Source organism: Scomber scombrus, chromosome 11 (assembly GCF_963691925.1).
Source record: "Scomber scombrus chromosome 11, fScoSco1.1, whole genome shotgun sequence".
NCBI lineage: Eukaryota > Metazoa > Chordata > Actinopteri > Scombriformes > Scombridae > Scomber > Scomber scombrus.
The window spans coordinates 12,004,765-12,028,319 of record NC_084980.1 but is presented as its reverse complement, the minus strand read 5'-3'; the positions used below and the strand labels follow the sequence as shown (position 1 = coordinate 12,028,319).

Sequence of the window (23,555 nt, the reverse complement as noted above, 5' to 3'; positions counted from 1 at the left end):
AAAGCAACTTTGAGCAGCTTAGTGCAATTTTATTTGATGCCATCTCCCACTTCCTGCTCAGGGTTTAGGATCCAACAAGTCTACAAAAGTATTATATGGGACATACAGGATGATGTGATACCTCTTTATCTCATTCACACAAATGCAAGTCCAGGTGGATGACTTCCTGCAGGCTCTGGTGAACTTTGACAAAGAGCATATCCCTGAGGCCACAGTGAGGAGTGTGAGAGACGAATACCTCAGTGATCCAGAGTTCAACCCCGAGTTTGTACGGCAGAAATCCTCGGCTGCTGCGGGTCTCTGTTCCTGGGTGATCAACATTGTTCGCTTCCACGAGGTACAAACACATGCATCAGCATTCATATTTAGTGTCATCCGAGCTAAGCCGGTGTGTGATTTTTTCCAGTGTACAGCAATGTTTTCTTGTTGTTTGATAGATTATTTCTTTTTTCCTCATGTGCTGACTTGGATAGATTTTTGTAAGTACAACTCGTCTTTGCTGTTAAAAGTCACATTATTTTACATGATGAACTACACATACATTCCTAAATTTTACAAATGGATTTGCTAGTGGATTTATCAGAATAACAGATGGATTTTGGCTCAACCTTGCCCCGTGTGTGTGTGTGTGTGTGTGTGTGTGTGTTTGTGTGTTGTTTTTTTATTTCCAGGTGTCGTGTGAGGTAGAGATGAAAAGGATGTGTCTGTCTCAGGCCAACGCTGATCTTGCTGAGGCCGCTGAGAAACTGGAGGCCATCAGGAAGAAACTTGCTGTGAGTGTGTTCACATCTTCACTCCTTTCTTTTTTTTCTTTTTTTTCTTTTTCTCTCTTCTTTTTCTTTTTTCTTTGCATTTGTAAATATTTTTAGACTGCAGAGATTGATTAGTCCATTGATTTTATTTGACAATTTCATTTTTAAAAAAGCAAAACACTAACTCTGCCATGACATTGAACGTTGATATAAAAGGAAAAAGTCAGGATAACACAATAAAGCCCAGACATTTCTTACCGTTTTCGACCCTTTGAGGAGGAGGGGGACAGTGGATCTGACACAGCACATTAATCAAAAAGTGGAATATTTCTGTTGGACATAAATTTTTGTTTATTTTAATGTGTCCTTGCTGTCACGGTATAACTGAATTACTTGTGACTTTTACAGACCAGCAGAGGATACATAAACTCCCACTCCTCCTGCAACAGTTTCTCTACTTTTGTAATTGCTTTTGGTCATATTTTATTAACTATGAGAACTTTTCACCTAATTTTCATGTAAATATTTTTTCATTTAATAGTAGGCCTTTCTCAATGTATTTTTTACTAAAATTATTTGCTGTTTTAAACCACTTTTTTTTGTTTTATTGCATGAATTGCCACAACACATTTTCACACATTTCTAAAAGATGTTTTATTTAGACTCGAAAGTTATTACATTCCTGGCTGCTCCTCTGCCTCACTTGCAGGAGCTGGACAGTAGCCTGGAAACTCTGACTACAGCATTTGAGAAAGCCACGTCAGAGAAACTGCGTTTTCAGGAAGAAGTTAACCGCACCAACAAAACAATTGAACTTGCCAATCGGCTGGTCAAAGGGTTGGAGGTGGGCACAACAGTCACCTATAAGAAATCAGTTTGATTGTTTTTAACTGCATATATCTCTGTTGACAGCATGTGTTTGTATTTGTGTGCCTCAGAGTGAAAATGTACGCTGGTTCCACTCAGTGGCTCAGTACCATGAACAGGAGGAAACTCTGTGCGGGGACGTCCTCCTAACCGCAGCCTTCATCTCTTATGCCGGCTCCTTCTCAAAGAAATACAGGAGAGAGCTTCTGGACAACCTCTGGATGCCGTTCCTGCGCAGCCAGAAGGTCACAATGTTAAAAAACACTTAAATATCCTTACAGGATCATTCTATAATGAAACAATTTTATTTTAAATTTTACATTTGTTTTCAGATTTGTTGGGAAAATCTGCCATACTGTCTCTCTCACTCTATCCTTCCCTAAGCTCCCTTTCCTTCCAACAGTATATTATGATTGGATTATCACAAAATGTTGCTAATTTCTCCATATCATCCCTCCTAACAGATTCCCATACCCATGACAGAAGGCTTAGATCCAGTGTTGATGCTGACTGATGGTGCTATGGTGGCCCAGTGGAACAACGAAGGCTTACCAGGAGACAAAATGTCCACTCAGAATGCAGCCATCCTCACAAACTGTGAGCTTTATATATACTACATCACATCACCATGGTGCCTTTCCTGAGGCAGGTCCAGCACAATGTTAGGTTTGCTTTATGCTAACAGCAAAACAAATTTCTCGGTCGTGTGATTTTTGCTTCAGGTGAACGCTGGCCTCTTCTCATTGACCCTCAGCTGCAGGGCATCAAGTGGATCAAGAGTCGCTTTGGCAGCAGCCTCAAGGTAGTCAGTCTAGGTCAGAGAGGGTAAGTGTTTTCTCATTCAGACGGTGATAAAATATTTTCAAAGTGAAGGTGCTGGGGCCCTGAAATGCCGCTTTTAATCTCTCTGTAACATTCTGTGGGAATGTGTGTTTTATTTCATTTGAATGGTTTAAAAAAAAAATGATAAACTTGACTTTTTGCTTCAGCTACGTAGATGTGATAGAACAAGCTGTTGTGGCAGGGGAAACTGTCCTCATAGAAAACCTTGAGGAGACCATTGACCCTGTTATTGACCCTCTACTGGGACGACATACTATCAAGAAGGGCAGGTAACAACACAGACAAGTGTGACCATGTGAGCACACTAAAGTTCTGTTGTTCTTGGTTGTTGGCTGTTTCCTCACATTTTACGCTCTGTCCTGAACTCTCACAGTTGTATAAAGGTCGGGGACAAGGAGTGTTTCTTCCACCCACGCTTCAGACTGATCCTCCACACTAAGTTGGCTAATCCTCACTACAAGCCAGAGATTCAAGCACAGACAACTCTTATCAATTTTACTGTGACAAGAGATGGACTGGAGGACCAGCTCCTGGCCCAGGTGGTCAACCAGGAGAGACCAGACCTTGAGTACCTCAAGGTGGGGTACATTTGTTATTAATTTAATCTATCAAACTTTATTTATATAGCACCTTTCAAACAGTTAAATTTAGTCCAAAATGGTTTACAGTTGATTAGGCTATTGTTTTTGGATTCTTCTGACTGTTCTTTGTATTAAAGGTTGGTGTTGGTCCACCTATTCAATTTAGGCTGAGAATCTGTTTTATCCTAGCAGTGCTGATAATGTGTTTTTGCTCACCTTTATTGACTTATAAACTGTAAAATACTGTGATGTACAGTAACTTCCAAAGTGTAATGATACAATATGTTTGTATAAACTCTCTGCAGAGTGAACTGACTAAACAGCAGAACATGTTTAAGATTGAACTGAAGCTTCTGGAGGATGAGCTGCTGACCAGGCTGTCTGCAGCAGAGAGTAACTTCCTGGGTGACAACGTGCTGGTGGAGAAGCTTGAAACCACTAAACACACTGCTGCTGAGATAGAGATGAAGGTAACTGGGTGAATGTGCATGTCTAATTATTAAAGAATGAATTGAATATTTTAGTGGAGTCACACGTTTTTACCTCTCTCACCCTCCAAAATATTCTCTCTATATTTCCTTGTATGTACCGCTCATTTATTTGTTCATGCTTTCCTTTGCACCTTCTCTCCTTCTGTTCTATCTCTCTCTCTCTCTGTCTCTGTTTTTCACTCACTCTCAGGTCCTGGAAGCTAAGGTTAACGAGGTCAAGATAAATGAAGCCAGAGAACACTACCGCCCTGTTGCTGTCAGAGCATCTCTGCTCTATTTTATTATGAATGATCTCAACAAGATTAACTCCATGTACCAGTTCAGCCTCAAGGTAACCAGAGGGGAAAGTGAAGAGCATTAAATGCTGGAACAGATTCACAGTCTAGGATCTGACATAACGGATTACAAACAAGCAGAACAAATAATTTAACTTGTGTGTAAAATTTCCAAACATTATTATACTAAGACATGGGATACTTCTGTAAAGGGAATTTTTAACCATGTGGGAAATTATTAAATTAAATGGATCAATCAAGAGTAGGTCTTCACTTCAAAGTCAAGCTTTGGTAATGTGTTATTAATATTATATTAATCTGAATATGCACATAATACAGTGACTGATTTGCATACTTCTTTATCACATGCTGCTCTGTTATAGCTGTTACAGTTGTTACATATCACTCACCTTCCATTGAATGGGATGTCATTTGATGCCTTTTATCCAATGCAGATAAGCAGACATTTATGCATTGATTTTCCACTCTCTTTCTTTCTCAGGCCTTTAATGGGGTTTTCCACAAGGCGGTGGAGGTGTCAGAGGCCTGTGAGGACGTGCAGAGCAGAGTGAACACGCTCATTGACTGTGTTACCTACTCCACCTTCAACTACATCAGCAGGGGACTATTTGAGGGAGACAAGCTCACCTTTACCGCACAGCTAGCCTTCCAGGTGTGTGTGTGTGTGTGTGTGTGTGTGTGTGTGGTTGTGTGTGTGTGTGTGTGTGTGTGTGTGTGTGTGTGTGTGTGTGTGTGTGTGTGTGTGTGTGTGTGTGTGTGTGTGTGTGTGTGTGTGTGTGTGTGTGTGTGTGTGAAGGAGACTGTGTTTTTCTCTGACAATGTAATCCCTCTCTTCAGTTGCTCCTGATGAGTAAGGAGATTGACATGCGAGAGCTAGACTTCCTGCTACGGTTTAACATTGACCACAGTTATATCAGCCCCCTCGACTTTCTTTCCAACCCAGCATGGAGTGCCATCAAGGTGCACACGCACACACACACAAACACACACACACACACACACATACTCATGCACTTTTACTCAGGTTTTTTTTTTTCTCTGACTCACAGCGGTAAATGATGCTGTCAATCACCACCACCTGCTGTGCCTTGTCTTTGCTCAGGTGATGAGTTTCACTGATGAGTTTCGTGGTCTGGACCGGGACATCGAAGGTTCTCCTAAGCGCTGGAAGAAGATGGTAGAGTCAGAGTGTCCAGAGAAGGAGAAGTTTCCTCAGGAGTGGAAGGGGAAAAGCTCCCTGCAGAAACTGATCATGATGAGAGCTCTGAGACCTGACCGCATGACCTATGCTGTTAGGTCAATAACCTTTTTCCTTATTGTGTTGCTTGTGTTGTTTATATATTAACACTTCCTTTTACTGTATATCATTTTTTACATCATTGTCCCCTGAAACAAATGCATAAAGTGCATACAAAATTTGAAAGTAGAAAATCGGACTAATTAAATGATGTTTGGCTCTGCTTTTCTGATTTTGCACTGCCAGTGTTGGACATTTAGGTCCAGGTTTTCCCCACTTTTGTAAACCCTGTCTTTTTCCTGCTTTGTCTGCTGGCTACTAATACCACTACTGGCTCGTTCAGGAACTTTGTGGAGGAGAAGCTTGGTGTAAAATATACAGAGGGCCGGAAGACAGAGTTTGCAAAGTCCTTCAGAGAAAGTGGTCCATCCTCTCCTGTGTTCTTCATCCTCTCCCCTGGAGTGGACCCACTAAAAGATGTGGAATCACTCGGTACTGCACACATGTATAAACTGCATGCAGATACTCATTTTACTTTAGTGTGTTTTCATGGAAAGACATTATGCATGAAAAGTGATGTTTTTGTGTTAACAAAGCGTCCCAGTGTAAGATTTTAAAAAGTTGTCCCACTGCTACATAATGCAGACACAATTGCATTGAGTGATAGTTCAGGAAAGTTTTAAGCAGTGAAATATAATGAACAAGAAATATTAGGAGATGTAAGAGATTTTTAGTCAGAATATGATCACATTGGTATTATTACAAGGTGAGTTTGTAGCCTGGATTGCAAATTACAAAAGACAGAAAATGGAATCCTTTGTGTTCCCAGGAAGGAAGCTGGGATTCACAATCGACCTTGGCAAGCTTCACAACGTGTCCTTGGGCCAGGGCCAGGAAGCCGTGGCTGAAGTTGCCATGGAGAAGGCTGCCAAGGAGGGACACTGGGTTATATTGCAGGTCTGGTTACTTGAAAGATGGGTTATTTAGATAGATAGAACAAATGGTTTAACACGAGATCAAAACATTGGACTGAATGCAAATCCCTGCAATAAAGAATTGATCGCAGTTCACAAAAGTAATTATAATTTTAAACTGAATTTAAACATGAATGTTTATCCCACTCTGTCATTATTTTTGTACTTTAATACATGACTACTATGTATGAATAATATTTAGTATCATATTTCACACTGTCAGACTCTGTACTAAAATGGATTTTGTTTCCATTCATCTCTCTAGAACATCCACCTGGTTGGTCGTTGGCTCGGTTCACTTGAAAAGCTCCTGGAGCGCTGCTGTGAAGGCAGTCATCCCGACTACAGAGTTTTTATGAGCGCTGAGCCAGCGCCAACACCGCAGGAACACATTATCCCGCAGGTACATGCAGTAAAATAAGGTTATCACATTGCAGTATAGTATCAAGCACATAGATATATAGAGAATGTAGGTCCCCAGGTATATTCCCTTTTGAAATCAGCCCCAACTGTGAACATTTTTAAATCCAGGTTAAAAACACTTCTCTTCTCCTGTGCTTATGATTGAGCTCTTAAAGAACTTTAAATTTGAATCTTTCTTTTGCACTGTATGTCCTTTTAATGATTTTAAAGCAAATCATTATTTTATGCTGCAACCTTATATTTAATGCTATTCTTGTATTTTATTTCTCTCTCTTTCTATTTTTCTGTACTTTGTTTTTATTGGGGGTTAATTGTATGTTTTAATGTTTCCATGTTTTTACTATTGGGTTTTATTTTTATTTCTCAATTTGCATGTTTTTATGTTTTTTTTATTTCCAATTCTTACTGTTAAATGTTTGTTTTATGTAAAGCACATTGAGTTGCCATTGTGTATGAAATGCGCTATATACATAAAGCTGCCTTGCCTTGCCTTGCCTTTTGTAATGTTCGCTAAAGTTCTTTAATTAGTTAAACAGTGGCAGTAATACAGTTTGAATATTTTGATGTGACATGTTTTGCTCAGGGAATTCTGGAAAATGCCATCAAGATCACCAACGAACCTCCTACAGGCATGCACGCCAATTTGCACGCTGCTCTGGACAACTTTGACCAGGTCAGTGTCTCTGCTGCCTGCTTTGTACTGATAGTTCTACGTATTTATGATTCATTCATTTATTTATTTCTTGTTCCCTTTCCAGGACATCCTGGACAAGTGTAGCCGTGAGCAGGAGTTTAAGACCATCCTGTTCTCTCTCTGTTACTTCCATGCTTGTGTGGCACAGAGGAGGAAGTTCGGACCTCAGGGTTGGAACCGGAAATATCCCTTCAACACTGGAGACCTCACCATATCAGTTAATGTCCTCTATAACTACCTGGAGGCTAATGCACAGGTGGGATGTGTTGTTGTGAGTGGATGAGTCAGTGCATGACGGGGAGAGAGGTGCATGTGAGTGTTTGTCAGGGGGGACAGTCGTTAGCATTGTGACACAGCATGTTGGTTAAAGAGGATAAATGTAAATAACTGTTATTATTATGATGATGAAGGTGCCCTGGGAGGACTTGAGGTATCTGTTTGGGGAGATCATGTATGGAGGACACATCACTGATGACTGGGATAGAAGGCTCTGCAGAACATACCTGGAGGAATACATGCAGCCAAACCAGGTTTGTACATGTGTGTTCATGAAACAGAACAACAAAGAGAAAAACATGTGAATGTAATTCTAAGTGAGTTAAGTGTCTGCGCACACTCAGCACTCAGAGGACCAAGCAAGAACTGGTACACACAGTATATGGTTGCCAGAATATTTTGGATTATGGGTTTGAGCCATTTGGGCTCAGAATCAGCTCCAGTTGGCAGCAATTTGTCTAGCTTTTCTCCAGAGACCGCCATGCAAGCTAGTCAAAATATACTGGCATGAGGGTCTGGCAACCCCACATACCAGTTCCAGCAATTCTGGCTATCTGTGATGTAACAATCTAGTGTTTTTTACAGTGTTTAAAATCTGAAGCTACATTTTTACTTTATTCATTCATTCATTACTTCCTTCCTTCTCACAGTTTGACCGGAAGCTTTCATTGGCTCCAGGATTTGTCGTTCCCTCCAACCTGGACTACCAGGTAACTAGAAGTAGATACCGTTTGAGGAAAGAATAAGAGAAGAACTAACTGGTGTTATATGTAAATTTTTGTATGAATAAATGACAATAATAAATGGATATCATTAAGTATTTACCCCCCCAAATGTTCAGGGCTACCATGATTTTATAGATGAGATGCTGCCCCATGAGAGCCCAGTGCATTATGGGTTGCATCCCAACGCAGAAATTGAGTTCCTGACTGTGACATCAGATAACCTTTTCCACACCCTGCTGGAGCTGCAGTCTCCTGATGCTGTGATGGGGGAGGGAGCCTCGCAGACCCTGGAGGAGAAGGTAGCAACACCTACATGTTCAGTTATTTCTGACTTCAGACTGAACCTTGCAAACACATTAATATAGTGACCCACACATTTACTCATACACGCTCCTCTAACGACAAAATGTTAGAATCAATCACAACGGCAGCCGTTTTAGACAACTCTTAACTTTTAGAGAAACAGAGAGGAGCTCATCACTGAATGTAGTTAATTGTAGAAAATGTCTTTCCTATGCTCTTATTGATTAATGGATCCATCAACCCTCAGGTGAAAACTATTTTAGATGAGGTGTTGGAGAAGTTACCAGAGGAATACAATATGTCCGACATCACATCCAAGACAGCTGAACGGTCCCCGTACATCCTGGTCTGCTTCCAGGAGTGTGAGCGCATGAATACACTCATCTCTGAGATACGACGATCACTCAAGGAGCTTGACCTGGGACTCAAAGTATGCTTATACCTTTATGTATGTGTGTGTGTGTTTGTGCAGTGCAGCCCTGAACATCTAGACACTATCATTTTAATATATGGCATACCTTGGTGTGACTACTGTACACAAATGAGACTGTGGCTGTGAGACAATTGTGCTGGTTTTAATGTATGTGTTCCTCAAAATTAAGAATGCCATTCATGTTATTTCTTGTATGCTCACATATCCCTCCATTCAGCAAGGAAACTCTAAAAACAGAAGCTCAGAGGAACAAAAGGCTTCTGGTTTTGTAAATAGGCAGTCTGTATTGGCACCACAAAAACTCACCCTGCAGATTTCTGTCAAAAGGTGTAACAGGTAGCAGCTGCCAGTGCACTAATGATTCAGTGATGTTAAATTGTTACCTGTGGCACTTTGAATAGGTGTTATCGCTGTGATAATATAATATATTTTCTCTGTCAAAGGGGGAACTAGCAATTTCCTCAGAGATGGAGAAACTGCAGACAGCTTTGTTCTTTGACAATGTGCCTGATACCTGGACCAAGTTGGCCTACCCCTCTACCTACAGCCTGGCTATATGGTGCGTTTGTGTGTGTGTCAGTATGTCTGAATGTGTGGAGTTTCTGCATATGAAGAAATGTAAGAATATAATTCATCACTTATTGTTTTGTTATATTTTGTGTATGAGGGACTAGCAGTGAATGCAGTTACTGTATTACTATTCATTGTGTAAAACAGTGGAGTAGTTTTATATATCAACATTTGGTGCAATTGTGTTGTTACCATATTTTTATATTTACACCATGATTCAAGTAAACTATAGCAGAACACACTTTATTACACCATTAACATGAATTTTATTATTGTATATATATTATATATTGTGATGATATATACTTGTTAATATTGTGATATTAACGCCACCTGTGTCTCCCAGCTTTGATGTGCAGTAATGATGCCATGTTTACAGTATATTAACATCTTCCTCTGTCTTCCACTCTGTGTGTGTGTGTGTGTGTGTGTGTGTGTGTGTGTGTGTGTGTGTGTGTGTGTGTGTGTGTGTGTGTGTGTGTGTGTGTGTGTGTGTGTGTGTGTGTGTGTGTGTGTGTGTGTGTCAGGTATAATGATGTGTTGCAGCGTTGTAAAGAGCTGGACAGCTGGACTCAGGATCTGTCTCTGCCCAGTGTTGTCTGGCTGTCAGGACTTTTTAACCCCCAGTCTTTCCTCACAGGTAACACACATTCTTGCATAACAGGTATACAGAAGCACAAGTGTTTTGTTTTTTTGCTCCCTCTCTCATCGTTAATATTTTTTGTCATGTCCTTGCTTTCCAGCGGTGATGCAATCTCTGGCGCGTAAAAACGAGTGGCCCCTGGATAAAGTGCACCTGACAGTGGATGTGACCAAGAAATTTAAGGAGGAGTTCAACCAGCCTGCCAGGGAAGGAGCATATGTATATGGACTTTACATGGAAGGTAGTCAGCCTAGTAGTAGATGCAGCATTAATTGATTTTACCCTGAACTCAACCAGAACCTTCTTCTTTAACATGGTGATCATCTTCCCCCTCCTTTTTACTTGTGTCCCTCCACAGGTGCGCGGTGGGACACCCAGGCTGGGGTGATCACGGAGGCCCGTCTTAAGGATCTGACCCCATCCATGCCTGTCATCTCTGTCAGAGCTGTGCCCAACGACCGCCATGAGACCAGGAATATCTATGAGTGTCCGCTCTACAAAACCAAGATCAGAGGACCCACATACGTATGGACTTTCAGCCTCAAAACCAGGGAGCGGCCTGCCAAGTGGGTCCTGGCAGGGGTGGCTCTGCTGCTCAGCGTGTGATGGAAAGAGTTAATGGATCAAGATTTAGAGGTTTAGAGGAATCTTCTTTTCTTTAAATATATATATATTTTTAGGTGTATTTATGCTTTTATTATAGGAACAGTGGAGCGATGAGTAAAGGGAGAGAGTGATGGGGAGTGATATGTAACAAAGTCTGCACCTTGATTTGAACAGTGGGTCTTGCAGTTATATGGCATGCATTTTAACCAGTAGGCTATTGGGGCATGTTGGGAAGACTGGTGTGTACCATCTGTTAACATGGATTAGGTGTATAAGGTGTGTTCTAAGCTCTCATAACACAATATCTATCTATAAATGACAGGAACGTCTGTCTGTCTGTTTGTCTGTCTGTTATTCGCATTCAAGCGTGACAGGTGTCTTGCTATGGGCACAAGTAAGTACAGTGCCAAGTTTGACGTTGTTTGGATAAGAAATGTAAAAGATATAGATAAATATATCGGTAAAAGAAGCACACAGCTCTGATAAGCGGCAACACAGAGCTATCAGGGCGCTTTGCTCTCACACACGATACATTAATAAGATTGGATCTCATTTGCGGGCGTCAGGGAGCCACTATCAATATGCGGGAGAGTTGGGATGTCTGACTTTGTAGTAAAAACAGATTTTGCATAGGCACTGCACTAGTATACATAAATAGGAGGATGGAGGAACTCTAGTTGAGCAAAATCACAGGAATGTAATCAGTTTCTTTTCTTTTTATTGAAAAAGGATAAAATATACAGAGAAAAAAAATGCCAAAAATTCACACACTAGATCACAGTTAGAACTGATAAAGTCAAAGCTTGTTTTGAACAAATCAAATCTGCAAACTACAAGATATAAGCAGGAGAAAAATATCAGACAGTGCTGCCTCGTTAGAGCGGCATTCAAGTGTGTTATTTTTGTAACACTTGTACCTCTTACAGTATGTTATGCAGCAGTTTTAATAGCACATTAAATTACACAGGTGAAGTCATTCTGACTACATGACAAGACAACCTCTAATTGTCTCGTTGCTCCTTCCCACTTCACAGTACGCATTTGTAGTATTCATTGCTTCAATAAAAAAAAAGAATATTTTAACAAGAGAAATGTGTGTATAATCAGTTATTTTTCAACTGGAGATTCTAATGCACATACTGTAGCTCAGATACTGTATGTGCGAACAAGTCGATCTTTCTAGTTTGGCCTCTGTGTGTGTTTCTATGTGTGTTTTCTGTGCGTCTGTATATGCTAATGTGTCTTCTAGTCGCTGTCAGACCAATCGAGCTCCATCATGTCCATGGCCGCAGTAGCCATGTTGATTTTGGTTCCATGTCGCACACTGCAGCTCTTCACAGAGTTCTGATTGGACGAAGCCCGCATGCTCACCTGCACCCCTGACTGACCCATGACGCCCATTTCACCTCTCATCTTTTGGCTCACGGCCTCACTGACGTCACCTCTGACTCCCTGGACTACAACTCCCATGTCACTCCTGCGGCCCCTGACCCCCACCTCACTCCTGACACCATGACCTACACCGTGCCCTACTACCTTCATGACCCCCAGGTCACCCATGTTCATGTTCATGTCCATGTCACCTAGTCTCTCCATATCCCCCATCTCATCTATGTCTAAGGACAGCATGTCCCCCAAGCTGCCCAAACTCCCATGCAGACCCTTGAACATCCCCCCCATCCCTCCGTCCATCCCTCTCTCCATCCCTCTCTCATCTAGCCTGTCCCCAACTTTTTCAATCTCCCATCCTCCCTCTTTCTCCCTCTCCCCCTCAGCCTCTCCGAACCCACCCGAGAAGCCTCGGACTATGGTGGTCACCCTGCTCCTCTGCATCCCTCCTCTCTCTCTGTCCCCCTCCTCCCACGTCCTCTCCTCCCTCTCCACCACACCACCTGGGAAGCTCCTGAGTGTCACCTGCACCCTTCCTCCCTCCATACTCCCACTGTCACTATCTCTCTCCCTCTGCCCCCAACCTTTCTCCTCCAGGGTTCCATCTTCTTCCTCGTCATCGTCTCCGAACCTCCCCTGCAACCCTCGGAGCATGGCGTGCAGCCTCCCGCTGTCAAGAGAGCCCATCCCCCTGTCCAGCACTGTACTGCTTCCCCTTTCAGATTCTCCGTTGCTGAGAGTGCGGAGAAGAGAGCTGACACCAGCACTGCTGACTGTTGCACTGTTGGAGTCCGTAGAGTGTGAGCGGAAGAAAGAACCGGAGGAACCAATGGACATCGGTGTGAAGAACTGATGATGTCAGAGACAGAAAAACCAAGAAAAGATTAGAACAAATCACAAAAATGTTTTATATGTCTGCACAGATTTTCTTTACTCTGTTCTACTTCTACTCACTGGTGAGATGTTTGAGCGCTCCATGAGTAGGGAGGTTGGACTGGGAGTCATGTTGGACCTCTCCATCAGCCTCTCCTCCCACAGTTTGAGCCTCCTCTCCCTCTCTTCCAGCTCCTTCTCCTTGGAGTAAAGCTCCCTCTCCAGCTTCCGAAGGCGCTCCAGGGTCGACTCTATTTCACACCTGCAGTATTAACACAGACAGCAATCAGTGATCTGTTGCGACTCTTTCCATGCAGATGTGGCCAGCACAGAATAAATGACAGGTTCTATTTTAAAAAAGCTGTTCAGACAGAATAAAATGAAAATTACAAAGTATTTCAGTTGCATTGTGATGACCATGCCCACAGCCACAAAATTGAGGGCTGAATGTTTCAAACAGTGAACCCAAATCATTACCACATGTTCACTTACTTTCTATTGTAGTCACATACATGACATAAAGCAGTCCGTTTGTTTGGTTGAGCAATTGTTTTGACAGTACACTGGTTTTTCTAGATGAAGCACGCACATTTAATTTACATTGTTTTGTAATATTACTAGTTTAGGTTAAGTTGTTTAAATTAATTTCTCTTTGCCTTTGAGTTACCTGGCTGCTGGTCTGATAAAAGATGGGGCTGAGAGTAGAGCCTTAGTTTTATGCAGAGGCCCAAGCCAGGGACCAGAAAAGAGCCCTGACAGCATGGGGGAGGTTGTTAGGGTTTCTTTGCGTTGAGTTTTAGTTATTGTCCATGTTGTCTTCCCTGCTTGTGTTTATTGGCTCGATTAGCCAGTATATATGTTTCCCTCATATCTGATTCTGTTAGGTCTGTTAGTTGAGTAAACATCTTGTTTTCTAGGCCTTTATTTTTCAGTAGTATGTTTTGTTTACCTCTATTTTTAAAGGGGCGTATGACTCTGTATCTTCATTGGGAAAGTGTTGAACTTCAAACCTGTGTTTCCTTGTGCCTTCACTGCTTTAGTCCATGACAGGTGCTAAACAGACTCTTTTACTCCTTTACTTGAGTCTTATTTACTGTGCACATAATCATGTGTAAAGCTGCATTCATTCTATTTTATTTTATTTGTTTGGAAAGAAAATTCACAGTCAAGGCTAAACCATCTTTTCTCTTCAATTAAAACATTTGAAGGATAAAAAATTCTGCCTGCAGCCTTGGAGCACCAATTAAACTGTTACACTGTGTTATTGTATTTTTATTTATTTTTTTGGTAGATTATTCTGGAGCTGTCTCACAATCTCAATTTGTTTTAATTTAATTTAATTTATTAAAAAGTGCTGCATATCAACAACACCCTCAAATCAAGATTTTCTAAATATAAATTACATAACATGTATGATGAATACACTACACACTATGAATTTGGTTATAGCTACCAATTATTACTTAAATTATTTGAATTATTATAAACATTAAATGCATTATTTTAAAATATGAATTACTTTTTCTTATAGCAGACTAGATGACATAGTTGGCTTTGCTATTTACTAAAGATAAAAATATAAAATGTGTCCAGCTGTAGTACTATCTTCTACCACAAGAGGTCACTGTGGGGACTGAGTGACAGTACATGAAGCTGCATTAACAAACACAATCAACTCCCACAGTAGCTAAATATAGAGAGGGATCTGACGCACAGCCATACCTCCTCCTGTTTTCCTTCCATACCTCCCTATTCATTCATCCCGCCCCTTCACCTCCCTCACTGACTCCGCCCACCCCCTTCTTTCCTCCCCCTTTCCTTGTCCAACTTTTTCCACCCGTACACAAAACTTCACTCAGAATTGATTGCCTCGCTGTACTCATGTTAAATATGCACAGAATCTCGCACCTTCTCTCCTCTGCTCCATCCCCCACCCCTCTCTCTCTCTCTCTCTCTCTCTCTCTCTCTCTCTCTCTCTCTCTCTCTCCCCATCTCACCCCTGTCATCTGTCCACTCTTGTTTCCCGTTGTCCTGTCCGTTTCTCTCTTGCTCAGTGTTTTCGATTTCACATGCACCCAATACATTCCTGTTCCACCCTGAACTTGTCTTCTTCAGCTCGTACTTGATTTCTGCCTTTACCTCTCCCCAGCCCCCCTCCTACTCCCACCCCTCTGTCTTTCTCCCTGTGGTGGAGTGAGGGCAGAGTGGAGGAGTATAGGAATCTCTTCCATGGACACTTTCCAGAGAGCTTATTATAGACTGAAGTAGAGTACAGGGTCACACATTCAGCTTCTCTCCTGAGCTTTACAGTCCACAGAGCTGTGTGTATGTATGTGTGTGTGCTGGCACGTGTGACTATGCATATTGAGTTTTATATGGAGTACAGTGAACCATAGATTATATTTGTCATTCTGACAATAAATAAAGACGCCTTTCTTAGAAAATGACGGAAGACATATCATGCTCAGACGCAGTGCAGATACACTCAGTACTTTCTTTGCATTTGCACTGTGTGTGTATTTGTGTATGTGTATGTGTACCTCCACTGATCCTTGTTGTGTAGGAAGGAGTTACACTGGTCCGGTAGCCTGCTGTCGTTGGCCATGGTCTCCAGGGTTACCATCACCTGCTTAAACTGCGGACGCTCCTGTAAGCACATGTGTACACAAGATTTTCACTACAACAAGTGAGCCACAATAAATGTTTAAATAAATTCATATTTGTATCACTGATACCATCAGTTTACCTTTGGGTCTGCTTGCCAACATTTCCTCATCAGCTCTGCAAAACTTGCTGGACAGCTGGTGGGGATAGTCAGCCTCTAGATACCGAGATACACACAAACACACACAGAGGACTTTACTTTTTGTCAGAAAGGCCATCTTGTTTTTTAAAGTAATTTAATGACAACATGTCTGCAAATCTTAAGTTTTTCTCTAGAGCATTAAATCTACTAGAATATTCTACTAGATAATCAACTAGATTAATCTGGATCTGTCGATGGAAAAAATTAAATGGCAACTAAAGAAGCAATCAAAAATTTGTGGGAAAAAAACAACATTTGATGACCTCACGTGGGCTCCCAGAAAATTGTGAGGGGAATTAGTTGCAAGCTTCTTAATCAACAAAGTTAAAACATAAGGTTTAAAAAGAGTTTGCAGCCATGCTAGGAGTTCTGCGAGGCTGTACAGTAGCATTTTCACAAAAATCAGCAAGCTAACATGCAGATGTTTAGTAGGTGTAATGTTTAACGTGTTCACCATCTTAGTGTAGCATGTAAGCTTGCTAACATTTGCTAGTTAGTAGTAAACACAAGGTACAGCTGAGACTGATGGGAACATCATTAGTTTTGCAGGTAACTAAGACAATGATCAAATGACCAAAATAATCGATCTATGACCAATTAAAATCTGACGTGATGATGGTGCTACATTAAAAGTAGCTCAAAGTTATTCATCCTGAGGAAAACATATATGCACCAAATTTCATGAACATCTAACATTTGTCAAAACATTTCACTGTGCACCAAAAATGTCAAGCTGTCAGTGCTGGTAGAGGAAAAATCAGGATCACCAAAGTCATTAGGCTTCAGCCTCTGGACATAAATATTCATGGCAATCAAACAAAAGTTGCTGTCCAGTTTGGACCAAAGTGGTGGACTAACAAACATTCCCTTCCCTAAATCAAGCCGTTAGCATAGCTAACAACATTTTAGGCATGATTTTAAAGGGTTTAACACTCAAAACCTCAGTTAATACGCTTCATCTGGATGTGCGCTCTGGTTCGAGCAGATTTGATCGACAATGGCCTGAAAACATAAACAAATGCCCTGCAGCTGCCATATCATTCTGATTCAAATATTGGTAAATCCTAATGGTGTTCAGACATAACATCGCCTTTTTTCCAATTGAGTCCTGGTTATAAGAGCACAGGGAAACCAACACCTTTAAAAATAGCAATAGGCTATTCCAGTGAAAAGTCACATTATGAGACGGGGATGTTTTAACAGAACAGTTTTGTGTATACAAAAACTTAAAATGTATATTTTGGTCAATCTATAAATAGTGTAAAATGGGGTCCATGTTTGTAACATGTAGCAACAACACAGAGCCACACCATGCCACTGAGATAATGTCTCTCCATAAAAAAGATCCTGTGGCATCACCAAGGATCTGAATGAGACCAGACAACTCCATAGTACAGTGGATGGAGTTAATGGAAACGGTTTTCTCTGGGGATTAATCCTAAAATATCACTGACTGAGTGGAGAGAGGGCATGTAAGAGGGTCAGGAAGAGAAGTATAGCAATGGAGGGGAAATTCAGAGGGAGACTGAGAAAGAGAGAGAGAGAGAGTTATTTAGGGAGAGTATTTGGAGATTAGCCAACAGCTACGCAGGATTCATGTTCTCTGAGTTGTTTGTTGGTCCCCTGTGTGTGTGTGTGTTTGAGAGTGTGTGCGGCTGTTGAGGGGAATTCAGGCACGTCAATAACTGAAACACATACACAGTATAACCATCATCCCCCAACTCCCATAAACCTCCTGAATCAACCTTCCTATCACTGCAATCTTTCTTCTTTACCCCTCTCTCTCTCTCTCTCTCTCTCTCTCTGTCTCTCTCGTAAAGGCTTTAGCCTGGGGGGGGGGGGGGGGGGGACTTGTCTGGCCGAGCTCCACTGCCTTACAAGAGCAGCGAACTGACATCAGGCCTAAAAATACCCAGACTCAGCCTCACCAGCTCACAGTGGAAACCATGAGAGCATCGCATTGTTCCTCCAGCCTTCTCAAACTCTGGTGGGTCTGCAAGTTTGCAATCTGTTCAAAAAGGTGTACTCATGTGTGTGTGTGTGTGTGTGTGTGTGTGTGTGTGTGTGTGTGTGTGTGTGTGTGTGTGTGTGTGTGTGTGTGTGTGTGTGTGTGTGTGTGTGTGTGTGTGTGTGTGTGTGTGTGTGTGTGTGTGTACCTCTTGTTTTTCCACCACCAGCCACGCAACCTGCAGCCCTTCAAAACCTTTGAAAGGAACTTCCCGAGTCAGCATCTCCCACAGCACCTGGATACAGAACAGACTGCGTTCTTTCATTCAGACAAACATAAATACCTTGATGTAACATATTTTGGGGTCTGCTTTCTATGGATTTTTCCGGTTACAGTTACTACTCTCAAAAAGTAATTCAATTACTTTACAAATGACTGCATATAAAATCAAGTCAGTTCAGTTCAATCCAGTTTGACAAACATAAAAGATAGATAACTTAAAACTCCACTCCGGGTTTTACTGTAGATCCATCACTCAAACCAGGAATAGCAGCGTAAGTTCAGTAACAGTAACAGTTATTTGTAATATATAATGTTATAACTCCAGAGACCAGGCTAATGTTTTACCATAAGTTGGCTACAATGATGTGGACTTTACAATGCAGCTCTTTGACACAGTAGAGTCAGATGATGTGTCTTGTGTTGTGTGTGTGTGTGTGTGTGTGTGTGTGTGTGTGTGTGTGTGTGTGTGTGTGTGTGTGTGTGTGTGTGTGTGTGTGTGTGTGTGTGTGTGTGTGTGTGTGTATGCTATCCTCTGCAGTTGTCAACTACGTTCATGTAACGTTAAGACAAAGTAACAAGTAAAGAGACCATTTCAATGTCAGTAATTGAAATTGCCTTATTTAATTTGAAAAAATAATTAGTTATATTACTAGTTACCTCAAAAAGTAGTAGAATTACAGTAACAGTATTCCCAACACTGCTGCTGATACCACAGTTTCTGTACTTTAAAATACTAAAACTTTGTCCTTTCTAATGCAAGAATAGATGCCAAACTTCTCAAATGCTGAATGTTGTCTAAATAAAGCAGTCATACAATAACTTTTCCTTAATAAAATATATTTGCAAAATGATTATGTAAGATCAGAAACTGTCTGAATAAGTAAAAGGAATACTATTTTGAACAAGAATTTGATGCCACCTTTCAGTAATTAGCAGTTTTTGAAAAACAGAGATGTAATATAAAAAAGGATCTATTAGTGGTCTATTAGTGGTCTTACAAGACATTTATACATTAGAAACCAACCCACCACACCATAGGAGTAGGTGTCACAAGTCTCTGAGACAGGCAGGCTCTGTATGACTTCAGGAGCCATCCAGGGGAAAGTGCCCACCACCGTCATGTGGGTGGTATGGGTCAAGAACTTGGAAGCCCCAAAGTCACAAATCTGAATACCAACAGCAAAGGAGAGAAAAGTGAAGAAACTCAAACATAACCCGTATATCTGAACCGAAAGAACAATGCCAGTATGTGGTGTACCATACAAGATCTACAAACCTTCAGCACTTTGTCTGCAGTCATGACCACTGTGAACAAAAGAAGCAGTCAAAAGCTGTGTGACAGTGAATGGTAATAAATGGGGCTGACAGACAAACAGTAAAGAGAGCCAATGTTCCCATGTGCATGCGTACTGTAAGTACAGTCAACAAACAGATCAGACTTTTGTTTAGATCAGGAGTTACCATTCCGTGACTTGAGGTCTCTGTGGATGACTTTGACTGGAGCTTCTGCGTGGAGGTAATGAATCCCTGGACAGAAAATAAGGGTCAATAACAGGTAAAAAAAATGAATGAAGATGAATTTATACTGAATTGAAATCACTGACTTGCATTCAGTTATCAGTTATTTCATTACACATTCTATTTATTTGTTGCTTAATTCTTTAATTATTTAAATTATTTATACTGCCTGGACTACAATTGAAGACATAATCTAGCTATAATATGTGGAACAGGATGACTTCTGTACAAAGAATAAGCCTTCTCTTATTTAATCTCATGTTAAATGGTCATGTATGTCCATATTAAAAGTTTATAATAAAAAACCTGAGATACCAAACTTATTCAGTCTGAACACATTTTATTATTATTACCTTTGGCTATCTGTATGGCCCATGTCATGATCTGCTCCATGTCCATCTCCTCACTCTGCTCACTGGAAAGGTACTCATATAGAGACCCTCCACTAGCATATTCTGTGACACACACACACACACACAAACAATGGTCATTATAGTCATGACAGGAGGACAATATAAAACACAGAAATCATGCGTATTCATCAGAGCCCGATCATATCAGTCAGTCAATATTATCGGCCAATATTGGCTTATCAACAATATATCAGTATCGGCGTATTTGTTGTCCAGTATGTGCTGATATATATGTATATATAATTTGATGCATATTTGATCATTTTTCTTAATTGAAGTTTAATATCTATCTACATGTTTTGTTCTATGTTTTTCATTTATAGGTATTTATAATTATCAAATTCCCAGTGAAGTTTACTGTTTCAGTGCACTGATGTCATTTCATACAATCAAGTTTATTGTTAAACTGTGAAAATATCATGGCCTCCATTACATATCTTTGTCACAAGTATTTGATAACCACATTTGAGGGATCATTGCAAAAACTGTGTGTTTATGGATATATTTTGTATGAGATTATTGGCATATATATCAATAGATTTTTTACTCCCTAATATCAGTATCAGCCTCAAAAATCCAGTATGGGTTGGCCTTTAGTACCCATACACAGTTAGACATACAAAAATATTTTAAAAAGTCAATTTCGAGATCTTAGGATCTGTAAAACCTGCCTCCTGAAACAACAGTCCTAGTTTTATAATGCAGCTGCAGAAGATATCACTCCACTTGTTCAAAGTCTGTTATACATGACTGAACTTTTTAACAAGGGATTATGAACATTGTAAACAAGTGAAATCAAATTAGCCTCATCCAATTTTTTTACTTGCCTGGACATTTGCATTGCAGTTATATTCTATACCAATTCATGTTTTGAGAAAGATGACTAACTCCGCACAGACCACACAGATTATCTAAGAACTTCTAAGCTTTCCCATTTATTTTTCTTGAAATGTCTGAGATTTTAGAAGAATATACTAGCCAATCAAAGGAGCATTTTGGGTAGAACAAGAAAAATCTGTCCCTAAAAATGGCTCCTACCATTTGCAAATTGCTAACAATTACATTGCACTCCAAAATCAAACATCCACCTCCTGAACAATTCTTCTTTATGCCTACTGTTTTACTGTTTTATTTATACTGAGTGTGACTTGGTTAGACTCAGCTGCAATAAGAATTGTCTGTAGTGGTGTGTCGGTGCTTTATCTTAACCATATGACCCCATCCAGGATTACAACAACGTCCAAACATGCTGGTCTCAGTTACAAATGTCCTGCCAGGAAACACCGCAAGAACCAGCTCTCAGAGTATACACCGATACTTCAAAACACTCACATAAACTCTGGTCCAAAACCATCTGAGCATGTGCTAACGTATCTGTAAGTTTAGGATCAAATACACACTAGTAAAGCTCATATACAGACACGCACTTATGTAGTTTTATATGAGAGGGCAATCTGTCCGGACACATACCCCTTCATGCCTCACCTTAAACCATGACCTGGCCTGACCTAATGTTACTTATAGCCATTAAGCCTTAACCCCTAAGAAAATAACATAATTCATAATATTTAGAGATTCCTGTGAGGACATCTGAGGGGATACATGAATCTCACAAACACACACAAGCGCACACACACACACACACACACACACACACACGTGGGGTCTGACCTGTGACAATGCCATAGTTGGGAGATTCCAGCACGGCTCCATAAAACTGAATGATGTTCTTATGACTCAGGACACTGAGAATCTCAGCCTGGACAAGGAGGCGAGCCAAGAGACAGAGAGAGAAACACAGAGATATGAACAACTTTATTAATAGTTTACAATGTGACACTGACAACGAAACATGACCTGTGAGATAATAAAATGTAAATCATTCTGGATGTGTTGCGAGTGTATAAGTGCAAGATTTTGAATCGTTATTTAATTGTAAAGTTATTTCTAACAGCGTCTTCAGGATGCCTGACCTGAGGTCTCCAAACAAAGACCTTCCACACCGCTGTGACAAACATGCCATTAATCTCAACTGACATATAGGTCATACCCTCCCCGTATGTGGAATATGTAACTGTTGCCAAGCAACACAATAATTAACCAATCATTTGAAGAAGAAAAAAATGCACAAAATAAATGCAATTCAAAAACAAAATATTTTCTCAGTAAAAAGTTGTTCCACCTTTATCCCCATTGTTTCCTCCACATGCGAGGCATTAGTGTGTGCACTACTTCAGTTTGTGTGCATGTTTTTGCACAATTGGTTTTTCCATGTGTGAATGTGGTGTTGGCGCAAAGATCTAAGATTAGTTTGTTCATAAACAGCTCCCCTTTATGTTACAAGCTGCAGAAATAAATAAGACTTGTGTGACTGGCTTAGAAAGACACACTACATTGCAGTTTTCCCATGATCCGTCAACTAGTATTTACAAATGAAATGTACACACATTTTTATGCATGTCTGCCAGCCCTCCCGCCCTGCATGTGTTTGTGTGTGGATGTGAGAAAGTGAGTGTGAGAGAAATAAGTCAGACAACAAATCAGTGTCTGTTACCTCTGCAGTTTTAAGTACAGTGGTTAACACGTTTGACACAGTGAATTTTATCCTTAAACTCAGCACTTTTTCTTCAGTACTTTTGAATTGTCTTTGTATTTGTTTGTGCATGCTTTACATTACATTGTTTAACGCTGTTGCCACAACAATAACGTTGTGCCCCCACTCACCCACAGGTCACTTTAACTTCTAACAGTTTCCTGACACCGGTCATGAACCTCAGCCACTCTAGTATTAATAACATGGAAGGAAATTATGTTTGGATTACTGTTGGGGTCACACTCATGGAGAGCCAACCGGCCTGAACTGCAATGCATAAAGCCAACATGACCACACACCTCGTCCTAACATACAATGGGAGAAACAAGGGAGTGCTGGCATGAATAACTGCTCCATCCACAAAAGAGTGGGAGGAGGAGGGGGACGAGGAGAGGTATGTTTAAGATAAACACATGTTCAACAGTGGAGGAGAGTCTGGGAGATTAGTGAAACTGATTCATATTGAAGTTTGGAGCAGTAACCTGCCTCAGAGGAGAAACATCTTATCTTATTATTATGTTCGTGTGCGCCTCTGAAATATATGTCTTCTGCAGCAGTGTGTATCTGTGTGCATGTGTGCATGTGCATGTGTGTGTGTCTCCCTCCTACCTCTTTGTCAATCTTCAAAAGCTTTTTCACAGCCACTTCCTTGTCCTGGGATATCCAGACTGCCCTATAGACGCTCCCAAAGCTGCCTCCTCCACAGTTCTCATAGAAGAGCAGGTCCTCATGCTTTATCTGCACAAACGACGAGCCGGGGGACGACATGGCATACTGACTCACTCGCACACGAACACACACACAAACACAACACACACACACACACACTCACACTCTTCCCCAAAAGCGTGCACTCTCAACCACCGCCGCTGGGACCCAAAAGTATTCAGTCACCGAAGAACACAGAGCGAGTGAAGGATAAGAAATAAAGAGAGGCGGAGTAGTTTCCTCTACAGGGTCAGAGTGGATGTTGTCAGTCAGCAGAAGAGATTGTCAGAGAGAAGAAACCAGAAAGTGCT

The 23,555-nt window shown here is 40.9% G+C and overlaps 2 protein-coding genes across 2 annotated transcripts in view; one reads left to right on the top strand and one right to left on the bottom strand.

The window, feature by feature from the left end:
* The window catches only part of dnah9l (dynein, axonemal, heavy polypeptide 9 like), a 37,632-nt gene extending 26,918 nt beyond the window's left edge, over positions 1-10,714 (top strand). Inside the window, exons 66-91 of the mRNA XM_062429212.1 lie at positions 155-337; positions 672-773; positions 1,462-1,596; positions 1,691-1,864; positions 2,084-2,216; positions 2,342-2,444; positions 2,609-2,731; positions 2,836-3,040; positions 3,349-3,513; positions 3,725-3,865; positions 4,312-4,482; positions 4,668-4,790; positions 4,933-5,126; positions 5,411-5,559; positions 5,897-6,024; positions 6,307-6,444; positions 7,048-7,137; positions 7,223-7,414; positions 7,569-7,688; positions 8,085-8,144; positions 8,276-8,458; positions 8,710-8,892; positions 9,339-9,454; positions 9,993-10,105; positions 10,209-10,349; positions 10,467-10,714. Of these exons, the coding sequence (XP_062285196.1) occupies positions 155-337; positions 672-773; positions 1,462-1,596; positions 1,691-1,864; positions 2,084-2,216; positions 2,342-2,444; positions 2,609-2,731; positions 2,836-3,040; positions 3,349-3,513; positions 3,725-3,865; positions 4,312-4,482; positions 4,668-4,790; positions 4,933-5,126; positions 5,411-5,559; positions 5,897-6,024; positions 6,307-6,444; positions 7,048-7,137; positions 7,223-7,414; positions 7,569-7,688; positions 8,085-8,144; positions 8,276-8,458; positions 8,710-8,892; positions 9,339-9,454; positions 9,993-10,105; positions 10,209-10,349; positions 10,467-10,714 (3,813 nt within the window). The remainder of the gene's footprint in view (positions 1-154; positions 338-671; positions 774-1,461; positions 1,597-1,690; positions 1,865-2,083; positions 2,217-2,341; positions 2,445-2,608; positions 2,732-2,835; positions 3,041-3,348; positions 3,514-3,724; positions 3,866-4,311; positions 4,483-4,667; positions 4,791-4,932; positions 5,127-5,410; positions 5,560-5,896; positions 6,025-6,306; positions 6,445-7,047; positions 7,138-7,222; positions 7,415-7,568; positions 7,689-8,084; positions 8,145-8,275; positions 8,459-8,709; positions 8,893-9,338; positions 9,455-9,992; positions 10,106-10,208; positions 10,350-10,466) is intronic.
* A 710-nt stretch (positions 10,715-11,424) lies between these two features.
* On the bottom strand, positions 11,425-23,369 carry LOC133990804 (probable serine/threonine-protein kinase roco7). The gene is made up of 11 exons (XM_062429211.1): positions 23,146-23,369; positions 21,615-21,702; positions 19,884-19,985; positions 19,474-19,539; positions 19,289-19,317; positions 19,041-19,178; positions 17,939-18,025; positions 15,723-15,797; positions 15,517-15,623; positions 13,058-13,238; positions 11,425-12,952 (listed from the first exon to the last, which is right to left on the bottom strand). The coding sequence occupies exons 1-11, from the start codon at positions 23,302-23,304 to the stop codon at positions 11,960-11,962; spliced, it is 2,025 nt and encodes a 674-aa protein (XP_062285195.1). The 5' UTR covers positions 23,305-23,369; the 3' UTR covers positions 11,425-11,959.
* Between the last annotated feature and the right edge of the window lie 186 nt (positions 23,370-23,555).